The following is a 19,977-nucleotide window of genomic DNA, read 5'->3' as shown; positions in this document are numbered from 1 at the left end:
CAATGTTGTTGTAAACAGGATGCATTTAGGTTAGTATTGTGGAGTAACTACAATGTTGTTGTAAACAGGATGCATTTAGGTTAGTATTGTGGAGTAACTACAATGTTGTTGTAAACAGGATGCATTTAGGTTAGTATTGTGGAGTAACTACAATGTTGTTGTAAACAGGATGCATTTAGGTTAGTATTGTGGAGTAACTACAATGTTGTTGTAAACAGGATGCATTTAGGTTAGTATTGTGGAGTAACTACAATGTTGTTGTAAACAGGATGCATTTAGGTTAGTATTGTGGAGTAACTACAATGTTGTTGTAAACAGGATGCATTTAGGTTAGTATTGTGGAGTAACTACAATGTTGTGGTAAACAGGATGCATTTAGGTTAGTATTGTGGAGTAACTACAATGTTGTTGTAAACAGGATGCATTTAGGTTAGTATTGTGGAGTAACTATTGTTGTGGTAAACAGGATGCTACAATGTTGTTGTAAACAGGATGCATTTAGGTTAGTATTGTGGAGTAACTACAATGTTGTTGTAAACAGGATGCATTTAGGTTACAATGTATTGATGCATTTAGGAGTAAACTACAATGTTGTTGTAAACAGGATGCATTTAGGTTAGTATTGTGGAGTAACTACAATGTTGTGGTAAACAGGATGCATTTAGGTTAGTATTGTGGAGTAACTACAATGTTGTGGTAAACAGGATGCATTTAGGTTAGTATTGTGGAGTAACTACAATGTTGTTGTAAACAGGATGCATTTAGGTTAGTATTGTGGAGTAACTACAATGTTGTTGTAAACAGGATGCATTTAGGTTAGTATTGTGGAGTAACTACAATGTTGTGGTAAACAGGATGCATTTAGGTTAGTATTGTGGAGTAACTACAATGTTGTTGTAAACAGGATGCATTTAGGTTAGTATTGTGGAGTAACTACAATGTTGTTGTAAACAGGATGCATTTAGGTTAGTATTGTGGAGTAACTACAATGTTGTGGTAAACAGGATGCATTTAGGTTAGTATTGTGGAGTAACTACAATGTTGTTGTAAACAGGATGCATTTAGGTTAGTATTGTGGAGTAACTACAATGTTGTTGTAAACAGGATGCATTTAGGTTAGTATTGTGGAGTAACTACAATGTTGTTGTAAACAGGATGCATTTAGGTTAGTATTGTGGAGTAACTACAATGTTGTTGTAAACAGGATGCATTTAGGTTAGTATTGTGGAGTAACTACAATGTTGTTGTAAACAGGATGCATTTAGGTTAGTATTGTGGAGTAACTACAATGTTGTTGTAAACAGGATGCATTTAGGTTAGTATTGTGGAGTAACTACAATGTTGTTGTAAACAGGATGCATTTAGGTTAGTATTGTGGAGTAACTACAATGTTGTTGTAAACAGGATGCATTTAGGTTAGTATTGTGGAGTAACTACAATGTTGTTGTAAACAGGATGCATTTAGGTTAGTATTGTGGAGTAACTACAATGTTGTTGTAAACAGGATGCATTTAGGTTAGTATTGTGGAGTAACTACAACGTTGTTGTAAACAGGATGCATTTAGGTTAGTATTGTGGAGTAACTACAACGTTGTTGTAAACAGGATGCATTTAGGTTAGTATTGTGGAGTAACTACAATGTTGTGGTAAACAGGATGCATTTAGGTTAGTATTGTGGAGTAACTACAATGTTGTGGTAAACAGGATGCATTTAGGTTAGTATTGTGGAGTAACTACAATGTTGTTGTAAACAGGATGCATTTAGGTTAGTATTGTGGAGTAACTACAATGTTGTGGTAAACAGGATGCATTTAGGTTAGTATTGTGGAGTAACTACAATGTTGTAAACAGGATGCAAACAGGATGCATTTAGGTTAGTATTGTGGAGTAACTACAATGTTGTGGTAAACAGGATGCATTTAGGTTAGTATTGTGGAGTAACTACAATGTTGTGGTAAACAGGATGCATTTAGGTTAGTATTGTGGAGTAACTACAATGTTGTGGTAAACAGGATGCATTTAGGTTAGTATTGTGGAGTAACTACAATGTTGTGGTAAACAGGATGCATTTAGGTTAGTATTGTGGAGTAACTACAATGTTGTGGTAAACAGGATGCATTTAGGTTAGTATTGTGGAGTAACTACAATGTTGTGGTAACCAAACAGGATGCATTTAGGTTAGTATTGTGGAGTAACTACAATGTTGTGGTAAACAGGATGCATTTAGGTTAGTATTGTGGAGTAACTACAATGTTGTGGTAAACAGGATGCATTTAGGTTAGTATTGTGGAGTAACTACAATGTTGTGGTAAACAGGATGCATTTAGGTTAGTATTGTGGAGTAACTACAATGTTGTTGTAAACAGGATGCATTTAGGTTAGTATTGTGGAGTAACTACAATGTTGTGGTAAACAGGATGCATTTAGGTTAGTATTGTGGAGTAACTACAATGTTGTTGTAAACAGGATGCATTTAGGTTAGTATTGTGGAGTAACTACAATGTTGTGGTAAACAGGATGCATTTAGGTTAGTATTGTGGAGTAACTACAATGTTGTTGTAAACAGGATGCATTTAGGTTAGTATTGTGGAGTAACTACAATGTTGTGGTAAACAGGATGCATTTAGGTTAGTATTGTGGAGTAACTACAATGTTGTGGTAAACAGGATGCATTTAGGTTAGTATTGTGGAGTAACTACAATGTTGTTGTAAACAGGATGCATTTAGGTTAGTATTGTGGAGTAACTACAATGTTGTTGTAAACAGGATGCATTTAGGTTAGTATTGTGGAGTAACTACAATGTTGTTGTAAACAGGATGCATTTAGGTTAGTATTGTGGAGTAACTACAATGTTGTTGTAAACAGGATGCATTTAGGTTAGTATTGTGGAGTAACTACAATGTTGTTGTAAACAGGATGCATTAGGTTAGTATTGTGGAGTAACTACAATGTTGTTGTAAACAGGATGCATTTAGGTTAGTATTGTGGAGTAACTACAATGTTGTTGTAAACAGGATGCATTTAGGTTAGTATTGTGGAGTAACTACAATGTTGTGGTAAACAGGATGCATTTAGGTTAGTATTGTGGAGTAACTACAATGTTGTTGTAAACAGGATGCATTTAGGTTAGTATTGTGGAGTAACTACAATGTTGTGGTAAACAGGATGCATTTAGGTTAGTATTGTGGAGTAACTACAATGTTGTTGTAAACAGGATGCATTTAGGTTAGTATTGTGGAGTAACTACAATGTTGTGGTAAACAGGATGCATTTAGGTTAGTATTGTGGAGTAACTACAATGTTGTTGTAAACAGGATGCATTTAGGTTAGTATTGTGGAGTAACTACAATGTTGTGGTAAACAGGATGCATTTAGGTTAGTATTGTGGAGTAACTACAATGTTGTGGTAAACAGGATGCATTTAGGTTAGTATTGTGGAGTAACTACAATGTTGTGGTAAACAGGATGCATTTAGGTTAGTATTGTGGAGTAACTACAATGTTGTGGTAAACAGGATGCATTTAGGTTAGTATTGTGGAGTAACTACAATGTTGTGGTAAACAGGATGCATTTAGGTTAGTATTGTGGAGTAACTACAATGTTGTTGTAAACAGGATGCATTTAGGTTAGTATTGTGGAGTAACTACAATGTTGTTGTAAACAGGATGCATTTAGGTTAGTATTGTGGAGTAACTACAATGTTGTTGTAAACAGGATGCATTTAGGTTAGTATTGTGGAGTAACTACAATGTTGTTGTAAACAGGATGCATTTAGGTTAGTATTGTGGAGTAACTACAATGTTGTTGTAAACAGGATGCATTTAGGTTAGTATTGTGGAGTAACTACAATGTTGTGGTAAACAGGATGCATTTAGGTTAGTATTGTGGAGTAACTACAATGTTGTTGTAAACAGGATGCATTTAGGTTAGTATTGTGGAGTAACTACAATGTTGTTGTAAACAGGATGCATTTAGGTTAGTATTGTGGAGTAACTACAATGTTGTTGTAAACAGGATGCATTTAGGTTAGTATTGTGGAGTAACTACAATGTTGTTGTAAACAGGATGCATTTAGGTTAGTATTGTGGAGTAACTACAATGTTGTTGTAAACAGGATGCATTTAGGTTAGTATTGTGGAGTAACTACAATGTTGTTGTAAACAGGATGCATTTAGGTTAGTATTGTGGAGTAACTACAATGTTGTTGTAAACAGGATGCATTTAGGTTAGTATTGTGGAGTAACTACAATGTTGTTGTAAACAGGATGCATTTAGGTTAGTATTGTGGAGTAACTACAATGTTGTTGTAAACAGGATGCATTTAGGTTAGTATTGTGGAGTAACTACAATGTTGTGGTAAACAGGATGCATTTAGGTTAGTATTGTGGAGTAACTACAATGTTGTTGTAAACAGGATGCATTTAGGTTAGTATTGTGGAGTAACTACAATGTTGTTGTAAACAGGATGCATTGAGGTTAGTATTGTGGAGTAACTACAATGTTGTTGATCCATCCTCAGTTTTCTCCTATCACAGCCATTCAACAAACAGGATGCATTTAGGTTAGTATTGTGGAGTAACTACAATGTTGTTGTAAACAGGATGCATTGAGGTTAGTATTGTGGAGTAACTACAATGTTGTTGTTCCATCCTCAGTTTTCTCCTATCACAACCATTTAACTTTGTAACTTTTAAGCCTCATGGTGAAATCCCTGAGCAGTTTCCTTCCTCTCCGGCAACTGAGTTAGGAGGGATGCCTGTATCTTTGTAGCGACTGGGTGTATTGATACACCATTCAAAGTGTAATCAGTAACTTCACAAAGGGATAATCAATGTCTGCTTTTAGATTTTTACCCATCTACCAATAGGTGCCCTTCTTCACAAGGCAGTGGAACACCTCCTTGGTCTTTGTGGTTGAATCTATGTTTAAAATTCACTTCTCGACTGAGGGACCATATAGATAATTTAATGTGCAGGGTACAGAGATGATGTAGTCAAAATCATGATAAACACTGTTATAGCACACAGAGTGAGTCCATGACCCTTATTATGTGACTTGATAATACATTTCTTACCACTACAAAGAGGTTGAATACTTATTGACTTCATTCTTTTCAGCTTTTCATGTTTAATTCATTTCTAAAAAACATTATTTGAATTTGACATTATGGGGTATTGTGTGTAGGCCAGTGACAAAAAATATCGAAATTAATTATTTTTTAATTCAAGATGTAATACAATAAAATGTGGAATAAGGCAAGGGGTGTGAATACCTGGCCCTGGTGAAATGTAGGTCACTATATATTTGGAATAGGGTGCTATTTGGGACTCAGTCCTTCTTAGCGGTGCTTTTAGAGGAGTTCTCCTGCCAGTTTGAATGAAGAGAGGAGGAGGAGGAGGAGACTGTCTGTTATACTGACCATATGGTGGAGCTTCATCTAGAATGAAGAGAGGAGGAGGAGGAGACTGTCTGTTATACTGACCACATAGTGGAGCTTCATCTAGAATGAAGAGGAGGATGAGACTGTCTGTTATTCTGACCATATGGTGGAGCTTCATCTAGAATGAAGAGAGGAGGAGGAGGAGGACGAGGAGGAGAGACTGTCTGTTATACTGACCATATGGTGGAGCTTCATCTAGAATGAAGAGAGGAGGAGGAGGAGGAGGAGGAGGAGACTGTCTGTTATACTGACCATATGGTGGAGCTTCATCTAGAATGAAGAGAGGAGGAGGAGGAGGAGGAGGAGGAGGAGACTGTCTGTTATACTGACCACATGGTGGAGCTTCATCTAGAATGAAGAGAGGAGGAGGAGGAGGAGACTGTCTGTTATTCTGACCATATGGTGGAGCTTCATCTAGAATGAAGGGAGGAGGAGGAGGTCGAGGAGACTGTCTGTTATACTGACCACATGGTGGAGCTTCATCTAGAATGAAGAGAGGAGGAGGAGGAGGACGAGGAGGATGAAGAGACTGTCTGTTATACTGACCATATGGTGGAGCTTCATCTAGAATGAAGAGAGGAGGAGGACGAGGAGGATGAAGAGACTGTCTGTTATACTGACCACATGGTGGAGCTTCATCTAGAATGACACTAACCTTGTTTGTCTCTTTCTTTCATTCGTGTGTGTGTGTGTGTGTATGTGTGTGTTTATGTGTGTGTACTTTGACCACCCCCCACAGAGAATGAGGAAGACCATGAGGACCTGAGTGATGCTCTATACCAGGTCAAGGAGGTCATCACTGCAGTGGACAGCAAGGTAATATAATTATAATATATTCATATTAGGTCAACTGAAATGTGTTAATAATGTATTAATAATAGGTGAACTGACCTATGGTAATAATTGTCATGTTGCTAGGTGAACTGACCTATGGTAATAATTGTCATGTTGCTAGGTGAACTGACCTATGGTAATAATTGTCATGTTGCTAGGTGAACTGACCTATGGTAATAATTGTCATGTTGCTAGGTGAACGAGCATGAGAAGAAGAGGAGGCTGAAGGACATCTACAGCCGGACAGACAGCAAGTCCATTATGAGGATGAAGAGCGGTCAGATGTTTGCTAGAGAGGACCTGCTCAGAGGGAGAAGATTGCTGTATGATGGACCTCTGCAGCTGAAGAACTCACAGGGGAAACTCAAGGGTGAGGACACCAAGCGTTCTGTTTCTGTCCCTGCATTTAAATGTTGTTCTCTGGTGTGAGGAACACAAGCAAAAACACCAATCTCTTTTCTCAATTTCTGACTCTCGCAATCGAGTATCGATTTCTTTAAATGGTATCTCAAGCTCTCTTTCTGTGTGATAGACACACTGCAATAAGGAATTTGCTTGGAACTTTTTTAACTTTATATTCCTTTGAATGGTTTTAATTTGTAACTTTTGAAAATGTATTTCCCTGACCTCTGACCTCTGGACTCCTCTATCTAGATGTAACAGCCATGCTTCTCTCTGATATCTAATCCTGACCTCTGACCTCTAACCTCTAGTCTCCTCTATCTAGATGTAACGGCCATGCTTCTCTCTGATATCTAACCCTGACCTCTGACCTCTATCTAGATGTAACGGCCATGCCTTCTCTCTGATATCTAACCCTGACCTCTGACCTCTGGTCTCCTCTCTCTAGATGTAACAGCCATGCTTCTCTCTGATATCTAACCCTGACCTCTGACCTCTAACCTCTAACCTCTGGTCTCCTCTCTCTAGATGGAATGGCCATGCTTCTCTCTGATATCTAACCCTGACCTCTGACCTCTGGACTCCTCTATCTAGATGTAACAGCCATGCTTCTCTCTGATATCTAACCCTGACCTCTGACCTCTGGTCTCCTCTCTCTAGATGTAACAGCCATGCTTCTCTCTGATATCTAACCCTGACCTCTAACCTCTGAGATGTAACCCATGCTTCTCTCTGATATCTAACCCTGACCTCTAACCTCTGGTCTCCTCTCTCTAGATGTAACGATGCTTCTCTCTGATATCTAACCCTGACCTCTGACCTCTATCTAGATGCGGCCATGCCTTCTCTCTGATATCTAACCCTGACCTCTGACCTCTGGTCTCCTCTCTCTAGATGTAACAGCCATGCTTCTCTCTGATATCTAACCCTGACCTCTGACCTCTAACCTCTAACCTCTGGTCTCCTCTCTCTAGATGGAATGGCCATGCTTCTCTCTGATATCTAACCCTGACCTCTGACCTCTGGACTCCTCTCTCTAGATGTAACAGCCATGCTTCTCTCTGATATCTAACCCTGATCTCTGACCTCTGGTCTCCTCTCTCTAGATGTAACAGTCATGCTTCTCTCTGATATCTAACCCTGACCTCTAACCTCTGGTGTCCTCTCTCTAGATGTAACGGCCATGCTTCTCTCTGATATCTAACCCTGACCTCTAACCTCTGGTCTCCTCTCTCTAGATGTAACAGCCATGCTTCTCTCTGATATCTAACCCTGACCTCTAACCTCTGGTCTCCTCTCTCTAGATGTAACGGCCATGCTTCTCTCTGATATCGTCGTCTTCCTACAGGAGAAAGACCAAAAATTTGTCTTTGCCTCTCTGGTAGGTGATTGGTTAAGACCAGAAATATGTAAATATCTCTTTTGCTCTTTGGTATCTTATTAGTTTAGTCAATTTATCCATTACAATCAAGTCATTTAGCAGACGCTCTTATCCAGAGTACCTTACAATTATCAGAATTACATAATTACATCTCTGGAATGTGATTGGTTGATCCTCCCACTCAGTATTAATAATGGGTCTATTCAGTAAACATGATGGGTCTAATGTCGTGGAAATATCCTCTATTTACCAAATCATGGGAGCAAACCACAACACAAGTCAGAGTTAGTTATCAAAGTCCATCTTTAATTATATGAGCTCTATCACAATCCTGTGACTCTCAGATCAATTCAGTGTCTATCAATGAATTCTCTGAGAGCCCCTTCTACATTGCAACTGCGATCCTTTAATAGCAAAGATCACACATAGTCAGACAGCATAGACATAATAAATCGTTCAGCTTTGTCTCCTTACTCAAACCCAGAACCATAAACCAATCCTCCATATCAACAGGCATATATCAAATTGTCATTTAGATACAACCAATTCTAAATACAACCAATCCTGGACAAGCTCACGGGGAGCATAGAATGATTCCAGACACTCCCATCCTCCTCTCCCCGATGGGAAAAGTAGGGAGTGACTGGCACACAGACATTGTGGAGTCAAAAGATATGTTTACACATGATGACACCTTGACCTCTCCCCTCTCTGCGGCCCATGCAACTTAGTCTTGACATAGAACAGATAACTGCCAATGGCCACCACTATAGTACAACAAAATACATTCTGATGAGAAATAACTCATAAGCATATGGTGAAAATAATACATCTTATCTATGTTACCCACCAATTCTGATTATTCCCCAACATTATTCAGTAATAATAATGGGTCTATTCAGTAATAATGATGGGTCTATTCAGTAAACATGATGGGTCTATTCAATAATAATAATGGGACTATTCAGTAAACATGATGGGTCTATTCAGTAAACATGATGGGTCTATTCAATAATAATAATGGGACTATTCAGTAAACATGATGGGTCTATTCAGTAATAATGATGATTCAGTAATAATGATGGGTCTATTCAGTAATAATGATGGGTCTATTCAGTAATAATGATGGGTCTATTCAGTAATAATAATGGGTCTATTCAGTAATAATAATGGGTCTATTCAATAATAATAATGGGTCTATTCAGTATTACTAATGGGTCTTTTCAGTAAACATAATGGGTCTATTCAGTAAACATATGGGTCTATTCAGTAAACATGATGGGTCTATTCAGTAATAATAATGGTCTATTCAGTAAATAATGGGTCTATAATAATAATGATGGGTCTATTCAGTAAACATGATGGGTCTATTCAATAATAATAATGGGACTATTCAGTAAACATGATGGGTCTATTCAGTAAACATGATGGGTCTATTCAATAATAATAATGGGACTATTCAGTAAACATGATGGGTCTATTCAGTAATAATGATGGGTCTATTCAGTAAACATAATGGGTCTATTCAGTAAACATAATGGGTCTATTCAGTAAACATAATGGTCTATTCAGTAATAATAATGGGTCTATTCAGTAATAATAATGGGTCTATTCAGTAATAATAATGGGTCTATTCAGTAATAATAATGGGTCTATTCAGTATTAATAATGGGTCTATTCAGTATTAATAATGGGTCTATTCAGTATTACTAATGGGTCTATTCAGTAAACATGATGGGTCTATTCAGTATTAATAATGGGTCTATTCAGTAATAATAATGGGTCTATTCAGTAATAATAATGGGTCTATTCAGTAATAATAATGGGTCTATTCAGTAATAATAATGCGTCTATTCAGTAATAATAATGGGTCTATTCAATATTAATAATGGGTCTATTCAGTAAATAATAATAATAATAATGGGTCTATTCAGTAATAATAATGGGTCTATTCAGTATTAATAATGGGTCTATTCAGTATTAATAATGGGTCTATTCAGTATTAATAATGGGTCTATTCAGTAATAATAATGGGTCTATTCAGTATTAACAATGGGTCTATTCAGTAATAATAATGGGTCTATTCAGTATTAATAATGGGTCTATTCAGTAATGGGTAATAAATAATGGGTCTATTCAGTAATAATAATGGTCTATTCAGTAATAATAATGGGTCTATTCAGTAATAATAATGGGTCTATTCAGTAATAATAATGGGTCTATTCAGTAATAATAATGGGTCTATTCAGTAATAATAATGGGTCTATTCAGTATTAATAATGGGTCTATTCAGTAATAATAATGGGTCTATTCAGTATTAATAATGGGTCTATTCAGTATTAATAATGGGTCTATTCAGTAATAATAATGGGTCTATTCAGTATTAACAATGGGTCTATTCAGTAATAATGGGTCTATTCAGTAATAATAATGGGTCTATTCAGTAATAATAATGGGTCTATTCAGTAATAATAATGGGTCTATTCAGTAATAATAATGGGTCTATTCAGTATTAATTCAGTAATAATAATGGGTCTATTCAGTAATAATAATGGGTCTATTCAGTATTTAATGGGTCTATTCAGTAATAATAATGGGTAATAATAATGGGTCTATTCAGTATTAATAATGGGTCTATTCAGTAATAATAATGGGTCTATTCAGTATTAATAATGGGTCTATTCAGTATTAATAATGGGTCTATTCAGTATTAATAATGGGTCTATTCAGTATTAATAATGGGTCTATTCAGTATTAATAATGGGTCTATTCAGTAATAATAATGGGTCTATTCAGTATTAATAATGGGTCTATTCAGTATTAATAATGGGTCTATTCAGTATTAATAATGGGTCTATTCAGTAATAATAATGGGTCTATTCAGTATTAATAATGGGTCTATTCAGTAATAATAATGGGTCTATTCAGTATTAACAATGGGTCTATTCAGTATTAATAATGGGTCTATTCAGTAATAATAATGGGTCTATTCAGTAATAATAATGGGTCTATTCAGTAATAATAATGGGTCTATTCAGTATTAACAATGCGTCTAAGCCTCCTGACTTCTGATCTGGCAGTTATGCCGTTTTTCCATGCTTGCAGAAATTACAGCTCTATGGGTTGTGTTTGGTTATGGGTAGGTTGTATTGGGCCCAACAGCCAGTAATTTAGGGAAGTCCTTGGCTGGGTTATGGGTAGGTTGTATTGGGCCCAACAGCCAGTAATTTAGGGAAGTCATTGGCTGGGTTATGGGTAGGTTGTATTGGGCCCAACAGCCAGTAATTTAGGGAAGTCATTGGCTGGGTTATGGGTTTGTATTGGGCCCAACAGCCAGTAATTTAGGGAAGTCATTGGCTGGGTTATGGGTAGGTTGTATTGGGCCCAACAGCCAGTAATTTAGGGAAGTCATTGGCTGGGTTATGGGTAGGTTGTATTGGGCCCAACAGCCAGTAATTTAGGGAAGTCTTTTGCTGGGTTATGGGTAGGTTGTATTGGGCCCAACAGCCAGTAATTTAGGGAAGTCCTTGGCTGGGTTATGGGTAGGTTTGATTGGCCCCAATAGCCAGTAATTTAGGGAAGTCCTTGGCTGGGTTATGGGTAGGTTGTATTGGGCCCAACAGCCAGTAATTTAGGGAAGTCTTTGGCTGGGTTATGGGTAGGTTGTATTGGGCCCAACAGCCAGTAATTTAGGGAAGTCCTTGGCTGGGTTATGGGTAGGTTGTATTGGGCCCAACAGCCAGTAATTTAGGGAAGTCATTGGCTGGGTTATGGGTAGGTTGTATTGGGCCCAACAGCCAGTAATTTAGGAAGTCATTGGCTGGGTTATGGGTAGGTTTGATTGGCCCCAATAGCCAGTAATTTAGGGAAGTCATTGGCTGGGTTATGGGTAGGTTGTATTGGCCCCAACAGCCAGTAATTTAGGGAAGTCCTTGGCTGGGTTATGGGTAGGTTGTATTGGGCCCAACAACCAGTAATTTAGGGAAGTACTTGGCTGGGGGAAAAAGCATGTTCACCATGGAAATACATTGTAACCTGTTGGTAGATGGACAGCAGGATAGTTTAAATACATTGATCTGTACATCAATTGGATGTTTTTGGACAAACAAAATTGTTAATCGTCGTTGCAATCTCCAGTATTATTTTAATTCATCAATCAATGAAATATATTTACGAAGCCCTTTTTAACATCAGCAGATATCTGAACATGAACAGAAACCCAGCTTAAAACCCAGCAAACAATGCAGATGTAGAAGCACGGTGGCTAGGAATAACTCCCTAGAAAGCCAGAAGCCTAGGAAGAAACCCAGAGAGGAACCAGCCTCCGAGGGGTGGTCAGTCCTCTTCTGGCTGTACCGGGTGGAGGTTTACAGTATAAATGACATGGCCATAAAGGCCAGATTGTTATAAAAGATGTTCAGACGTTCATAGATGACCAGCAGAGTTAAATAATAATAATCACAGTGGTTGTAGAGGGAGAAACAGGTCAGTATCTCAGGAGTAAATGTCAGTTGGCTTTTCATAGCCGAGCAATCAGAGGTCGAGACAGCAGGTGCGTTAGAGAGAGAGAGTCAAAAATAGCTGACTATACTGACTGTGCTAGTGGCAGACTCCACTATGCTAGCAGGCTGGCTAACAGCCTGTTGTTTGGCTAACAGCCTGCTGCCTGGCCTGCACCCTATTTCATTGCGGCGCTAGAGGAGTTAGAGCCCGTCTATGCTGACAGATAAGATGAGAGCACCCTTCCAGGTAGGATGGAGTCCGTCACTTCTCAGCAGGCCAGGCTCGGTCCTGGTGTGGGTGAGTCCCAAAAAGAGGGCCAATTATCTACAAAGTCTATCTTTTGGGAGGGACAGAAAACAGTTCTCAACCAGCAATGAGTTGTGAGACTCTGCTGTAGAGCTCATCACTCCCCCTAACTGAGAGGGGGCCAGAGCTAATTACTCGATTCCGACACATCTTTCTAGCTGATTTACACTGTTGGATTCAATATTCTGAACATTGAGATATTAAAGACATGATAGATCAGACGCATAGTATATTAAGGAGTGAGATCTGTAGAAAGACAGAGTGGCTGTGGAATGTACTGGGTGGACGGGAGGAGATCAAAGGATTGATATAGGGGAGGCAGATGGACATCTGTGGACGAGGTGAAGGAGGGGTTGAGGTGAGGAGGTGAGGTCAGATCCACTGAAGGGTGTAATAAAGGTTTACTACTTCCGGTGGAACCATAAGATGTAAGGATTGGAGAGAAGGAGAGGTGTCTTAAGGGGAATATATATACCTGTGATGGGAGAAATTTTGGGTTGTCTGAATTACTGTACAGATCCTTTGGGAAGAATTAACCCTGGTTCAATCTTCTCTAGTGTCCGTCAGTTACTTACTCTGAAATACAAGAACCTAACAACACGCTGAAACTATGTTGCGCTTGGTGACCTCCTAGCATAGTTGGTGCCGACGTGGATAACAATATCCCTACACTTAGACAATGACTTATCAATGACCCGAGCCCAGCTCATTGAATCCCTACCATTGTGACGCTGAGTTGTCAAAATGCTTCAGCAAATGTACATGATCCCAGGGGCGTTGGAAGACACAATGTAAATAACCTAATTTATGTCCGTCTAACTGCCCTGAATGTCTCTGCTGATCCTACTGCTATTGTAGGCAGTAATCATATGCCTATGAACCAGAGTTATACTGTTAGCACTGAGGCGGTGTGCCCTAGCAGGAAGTCTACTGTGTGCATCTCACCCTGCACTAATAAAAATAACCTGAGCATGTCTACCTCTGCGAAGCTTCCCAGTAAAGCAAGAAAAACAATCAAGCATCCCAGAAAAGTGTTAAAAATAGCCCACGTTAACATATGTAGCTTAAGTAAACAAGGTTCATGAAATCAATAATTTGTGAGTAACAAATGACATTCATATACTAACAATCTCTGAAACTCACTTAGATAATACATATAGGTATATATCATATACCTTTGATGATACAGTGGTAGCAATAAAGCAAAAACAGAAATGCCAAAGGTGGAGGTGTGGCTGTTTATATTCAGAACCGCAACAGCCTTCAGGGTACATTCCTGTAAAACTTAGTGAGGATCTCGTGTTAAATACTGTTGAAGTAATATGGCTACATCTGCCTCATCTAAAGCCCATTCTGGTGGGAAGCTGCTATAGACCACCAAGTGTTAACAGTCAGTATCTGGATAACATTTGTGAAATACTTGTATGTGATATCAATATAGTTATATTTTCTGGGTGATTTAAATATTGACCTGCTTTCATCAGGTTGCCCACTCAACAGAATGTTACTACTTATCTTCGGGCTGGTGGAGGTCCTGGACAACCACATCCAGATAAAGCATTGTGTTAATGTTACTACTTCTCTTCGGTTGGAGGAGGTCCTGGAGAACCACGTCTAGATAAAGCATTGTGTTAATGTTACTACTGGTTGGCTGGTGGAGGTCCTGTAGAACCACGTCCAGATAAAGCATCATGTTAATGTTACTACTGGTTGGCTGGTGGAGGTCCTGACGAACCACGTCCAGATAAAGCATCATGTTAATGTTACTACTGGTTGCCTGGTGGAGGTCCTGACGAACCACGTCCAGATAAAGCACCATGTTAATGTTACTACTTATCTTCGGCTGGTGGAGGTCCTGTAGAACCACGTCCAGATAAAGCATTGTGTTAATGTTACTACTGGTTGCCTGGTGGAGGTCCTGTAGGACCATGTCCAGATAAAGCATCATGTTAATGTTACTACTGGAGGTCCTGGTGAACCACGTCCAGATAAAGCACCATGTTAATGTTACTACTGGTTGCTGGTGGAGGTCCTGGTGAACCACGTCCAGATAAAGCATCATGTTAATGTTACTATTGGTTGCCTGGTGGAGGTCCTGTAGGACCATGTCCAGATAAAGTGTCCGGGGTGAAAAAGTTCAATGAAAAAGGTCTAGCGAGGAAAAAACTGAGACGTTGGTAAATGTGTTTAATGCAGATTTTGATGAAATGGTAATTAAAAGTCCAAGCGAAAGGTTTGGCTGATAGCCAAGTAGCAACACACAGCACACCCGCACGAAGTCCAGATGGTGTGACTTTGAGGCTGTGGTAAATAACATTTGTTGCTTAACTCAAGTGAACGTACATTGGATTCTACATTGTTGAGGAAGAGTTTGCAATTAAACCTTTCATTGTGCTGTTTACACCAGCTGTATTCTGTAAACGTGACAAATACACTTTGATTTGCATATAACTCTTTTAATAGCTCAATGACTAAGCAATATTGATGCCCAGAGAATAACCAGAGAGGTGATTCAGACATGGACACTGAGCTGCATGTCAAGGTGGATGATATTATTCAGACTTTCATATAAGGCTTAATCTCTCTCTCTCGCTCCCTTTCCATCTCCCTCTCTCATTCTACCTCTTTCTGTCCCACCCCTTTCCCTCCCTTCATCTTTCTTGTATATTCTCTCTCTCTCTGTCTTCTTCTCTCTCTCTCCCCTCTATCCCTCTCTCTCTTATTCTCTCTCTCCCATCTATCACTCTCTCTCTCCTCTCTACCCCCCACCCTCTCTCTCCATGTCACCTCTCTCCCCTCTCTCTCTCTCTTTCTCCCTTCTCTCTCCCTCTCCTCTTCTCTCTCTCCCCTCTCTTCTTCTCTCTCTGCCTCCCTCTTCCTGCCTTTAATCCATCCTTTAATCATCCCTCCCTCTCTTCCATCGCCCCGTAGGACCAGCGCTCCACGGTCCTCTCCCTCCAGAAGCTGATCGTTAGAGAGGTGGCTAACGAGGAGAAGGGTCTCTTCCTGATAACAGCAGGGATGGAGAAACCAGAGATGGTGGAGGTACACACTGCAACCAAGGAGGAACGCAACACCTGGATGCAAATCATACAGGAGGCCATGCAGTCCATGTAAGTCTGAACTCCGAACCATGGAGAGAGAGAGAGAATGTGCTACCATCCTGTACCTAGGGATGGAGGGATGTACAATATGTTGTAATACTCTATTGGAGTATTGACTGTTCTGTCTGGCTTCATCACCTCATGGGCAGGCTGCCACTGTAGGCTACTCTACCCTAGGCTTTCTCGGCAGTAGAGAGAAGACTAGTGCTGTCAACAGGCTTCTATAGGATGCTAAGAGGACATGTGAATGGCTGGAAATGGGAGTGGTTTGTACTAATGATGTTGCATTACAGAGAGAAATATGAGGATGAGGAGAACCCCAGTGAAACAGAGGAGGACAAGAGACTGCTGGAGACCAAAGCTAAGGAGATGAGAGGTGAGGAGACTCCCTTGACCATAGACCCCCAGCCACTCAGCCACTCTCAGCCCATCCCACCTATCACCATAGACCCCCTCAGCCCATCCCACCTATAACCATAGACCCCCCCTCAGCCACTCTCAGCCCATCCCACCTATCACCATAGACCCCCTCAGCCCATCCCACCTATAACCATAGACCCCCTCAGCCCATCCCAACTATCACCATAGACCCACTCAGCAACTCTCAGCCCATCCCACCTATCACCATAGACCTCCTCAGCAATTATCCGCCCATCCCACCCATCACCATAGACCACCCTTGTTTGGTTTCAATGTGCCATATATTTTTCAATTGTTTTGCATACATTTTTTAACCCTTTCTAATTGCATATTATCCACAGAGCTGAAGATTACAACCTTACTATGATATTGATTGATTGTGTATGGCTTTCCAAACACTGTTATTTGTAAGATTCGTTTTATTAAGTGAATATTGTTATTTAAAAAAAAATCATTACTGAACCTGTGACCAGAAACAAGCTACCATAATAAATTATCTAGTGTTTCTGTCTCTTCGCAACAAAATCTACAAAGCTAAGATTGTTGTATGACCCTTATATATCAAGGCACAAGGTGAGACTCAGATGCAGACACAGGAGACAGATGGTTGGAGTCTTACAATGTTGATTAATCCAAAGGGAAGGCAAGAGAATGGTCGGGGACAGGCAAAAAGGTCAAAACCAGATCAGAGTCCAGGAGGTACAGAGTGGCAGACAGGCTCGTTGTCAAGGCAGGCAGAATGGTCAGGCAGGCGGGTACAGAGTGCAGAAACAGGCAAGAGTCAAAACCGGGAGGACTAGAAACAGGAGAACGCAAAAAGCAGGAGAACGGGAAAAACGCTGGTTGACTTGGAAAAACATACAAGACGAACTGGCACAGAGAGACAGGAAATACAGGGATAAATACACTGGGGAAAATAAGCGACACCTGAAAGGGGTGGAGACAATCACAAGGACAGGTGAAACAGATCAGGGCGTGACATTATATGTAGCATTCTGTTGGTGGCAAAAATGTTGTATCATAATTTGAAAAATGTAAAAACTCTAAGTGTTGTTTTTTGTCAGTTCGTACACCAGGTGTCATGGAATCGGTACATCGGGAAATCTCTTCCCATTTATTTTGCAACCTGTATGGCACAGCTGTCCAAATGTACAGGATAACGTTACATTTGGGGTTTAACTATAACTTGTACAGAGCATTCGGACCCCTTCATTTTCTCCTAATTTTGTTACTTATTCTAAAATTGATGAATGTTTTTTCCCCTGATCAATCTACACACAATACCCTGTAATGACAAAGCAAAAACAGGTTTTTATAAATGTTTGCAAATGTATAAAAAAAAACAGATACCTTATTTGCGTAAGTATTCGGTCCCTTTGCTATGAGACTTGAAATTGAGCTCAGGTGCATTCTGTTTCCATTGATCATCCTTCAGATGTTTCTACAGCTTGATTGGAGTCCACCTGTGGTAAATTTAATTGACTGAACATGATTTGGAAAGGCACACACCTGTCTATATAAAGTCCCACAGTTAACAGTGCATGTCAGAGCAAAAACCAAGCCATGAGGTCGAAGGAATTGTCTGTAGAGCACCGAGACAGGATTGTGTCAAGGCACAGATCTGCGGAAGGGTACCAGAAAATGTCTGCAACATTGAAGGTCCCTAAGAACACGTGCCTCCATTCTTAAATGGAAGAAGTTTGGAACCACCAAGACTCTTCCTAGACTCTTCCTTTGCCTGGCCAAACTGAGCATTCGGGGAGAAGTACCTTGGTCGGGGAGGTGACCAAGAACCCAATGGTCACTCTGACAGAGTTTTTAATCCCCTGGATTTCTAACTCCTTGATGTTCTTGTTGGGTCTAATTTTAATAGCCAGCATTTCAATGGCCATAATAAATAGATATGGAGACATTGGACAGCCCTGTTGTAAAAAAAATAACTTATTTACTATTTTACACGTGTGGTTGCTATACATAACTTTGACCGAATGTGTAAGAGATTCACCGAAATTAAAGTAATCCAGGGATTTGTATATACATTCTAGTCGTACTTTATCAAACACCTTTTCAAAATCTGCTATGAAGACCAGTCCGGTTATCTTTGATGTTTCAAGTAATTATATTATCAACAATGTATCGTCCATGTAAAAAACCTGTCTGATCAGGATGAACAATAATATCTGGTAAAACATTTTTTTTTCTATGTGCTATTTATTTCTCCAGGATTTTATCATCACAACATTGAAGGGTCTGGTAGGCTTGCGTCACTGGGCAGCTCACGTCTGGGTTTCCCTTTGTAATCCGTGACAGTTTGATAGCCCTGCCACACCTAGTAGGATTTGTATTGACATTTTGACTGTCAGAGGTTGTAGCTGGATTTCTTATAAGCATTCGGATTGGTGTCCCTCCCCTTGAAATCGGCAGCTCAAGCCTTTAACTCAGTGCGGATGTTGCCTGTAATCCATGGCTTCTGGTTGGGATACGCACGGTCACTGTGGGGACGACGTCGTCGATGCACTTATTAATAAAGTCAGTAACTGATGTAGTAAAACTCCTCAATGTTATTGGATGAATCCCAGGGACATATTCCAGTCTGTGCTAGCGAAACAACAGTCGGGTAGCTTCAGACCACTTCTGTATTGAGCTTGTCACTGGTACTTCCTGTTTGTGTTCTTGCTTGTAAGCAGGAAGCAGGAGGATAGAGTTATGGTCAGATGGAGAGTGAGGAAGAGCTTTGTATGCGTCTGTGTGTGGAGTAAAGGCGATCTAGAGTTTTTTTCTCCCTCTAGTTGCACAGGACATGCTGGTAGAAATGCCAAAAAGGGCATTTATTTATTATTTATATATTTGTTCATTTAAGTTCTGTTCAAATACCTAACTTCAGTATATATCAATGTTAGCTACAATCATAGCCACAGCAGTTCTATTGCCATCGGATGAGATGGAGACTATGTGTTAGAGATGACGTATACTCTATAAGACATGGATGATTCTGTGTAGGGTACACTCATCAACACTGACAATACCTCATCTCCCTTCCAGAGATGATTCTGTGTAGGGTACACTCATCAACACTAACAATACCTCATATCACCTGCAGAGATGCTGAGGAAGAAGGATGAGCAGATCATGTGTATGCTGGAGGAGAAGATGGCCGTGTTTAGGGAGATGTGTGAGGTCCGGAGCCCTGGAACCCCCCCAGGAACAGGCCCAGGAGAGGACCAGGGCCCCAGCCAGGTCACCAGGGCCAAGGGGCTGTTCAGGACTGGGAGCGGAGCGGGCTCTGAGGACGTACCTAAAGGAGAACCCATCATAAAGGGAGCACTACAGGAAGGTTAGTAGACAGACTAGTCTCTCACCATGAATGTAACAATAGTCAATCTAATGGGAACCAGGGGTGGAGGCCAGACTGTAGACATGGTGCATTAGACCTAACAGTGGCTTCCAATGTCGCATTATCTTTCACTGTCTTCCTGATCTATCAGATGTTCTCCTCTGATGTGAGAACGTACTGGGAAGGTTGATTGCAAAGAATGTTTGATTTAGATTAGAAGATATTGATGCAAAGATTAGAAACACTGTTAAT

The 19,977-nt window shown here is 39.9% G+C and overlaps 1 protein-coding gene across 1 annotated transcript in view; it reads left to right on the top strand.

Moving 5' to 3' along the window:
- LOC121845242 (A-kinase anchor protein 13-like) overlaps positions 1-19,977 on the top strand; it is a 46,083-nt gene that overhangs the window by 22,270 nt on the left and 3,836 nt on the right. The window contains 6 exon segments of the mRNA XM_042316155.1: positions 6,181-6,257; positions 6,471-6,645; positions 7,982-8,058; positions 15,799-15,980; positions 16,265-16,347; positions 19,492-19,725. Of these exon segments, the coding sequence (XP_042172089.1) occupies positions 6,181-6,257; positions 6,471-6,645; positions 7,982-8,058; positions 15,799-15,980; positions 16,265-16,347; positions 19,492-19,725 (828 nt within the window).

This window comes from Oncorhynchus tshawytscha, unplaced genomic scaffold (genome assembly GCF_018296145.1).
Source record: "Oncorhynchus tshawytscha isolate Ot180627B unplaced genomic scaffold, Otsh_v2.0 Un_contig_4862_pilon_pilon, whole genome shotgun sequence".
NCBI classification, from domain to species: Eukaryota; Metazoa; Chordata; class Actinopteri; order Salmoniformes; family Salmonidae; genus Oncorhynchus; species Oncorhynchus tshawytscha.
Note: the sequence above shows the minus strand (reverse complement) of the source record. Positions and strands in the feature narration are given on the sequence as shown.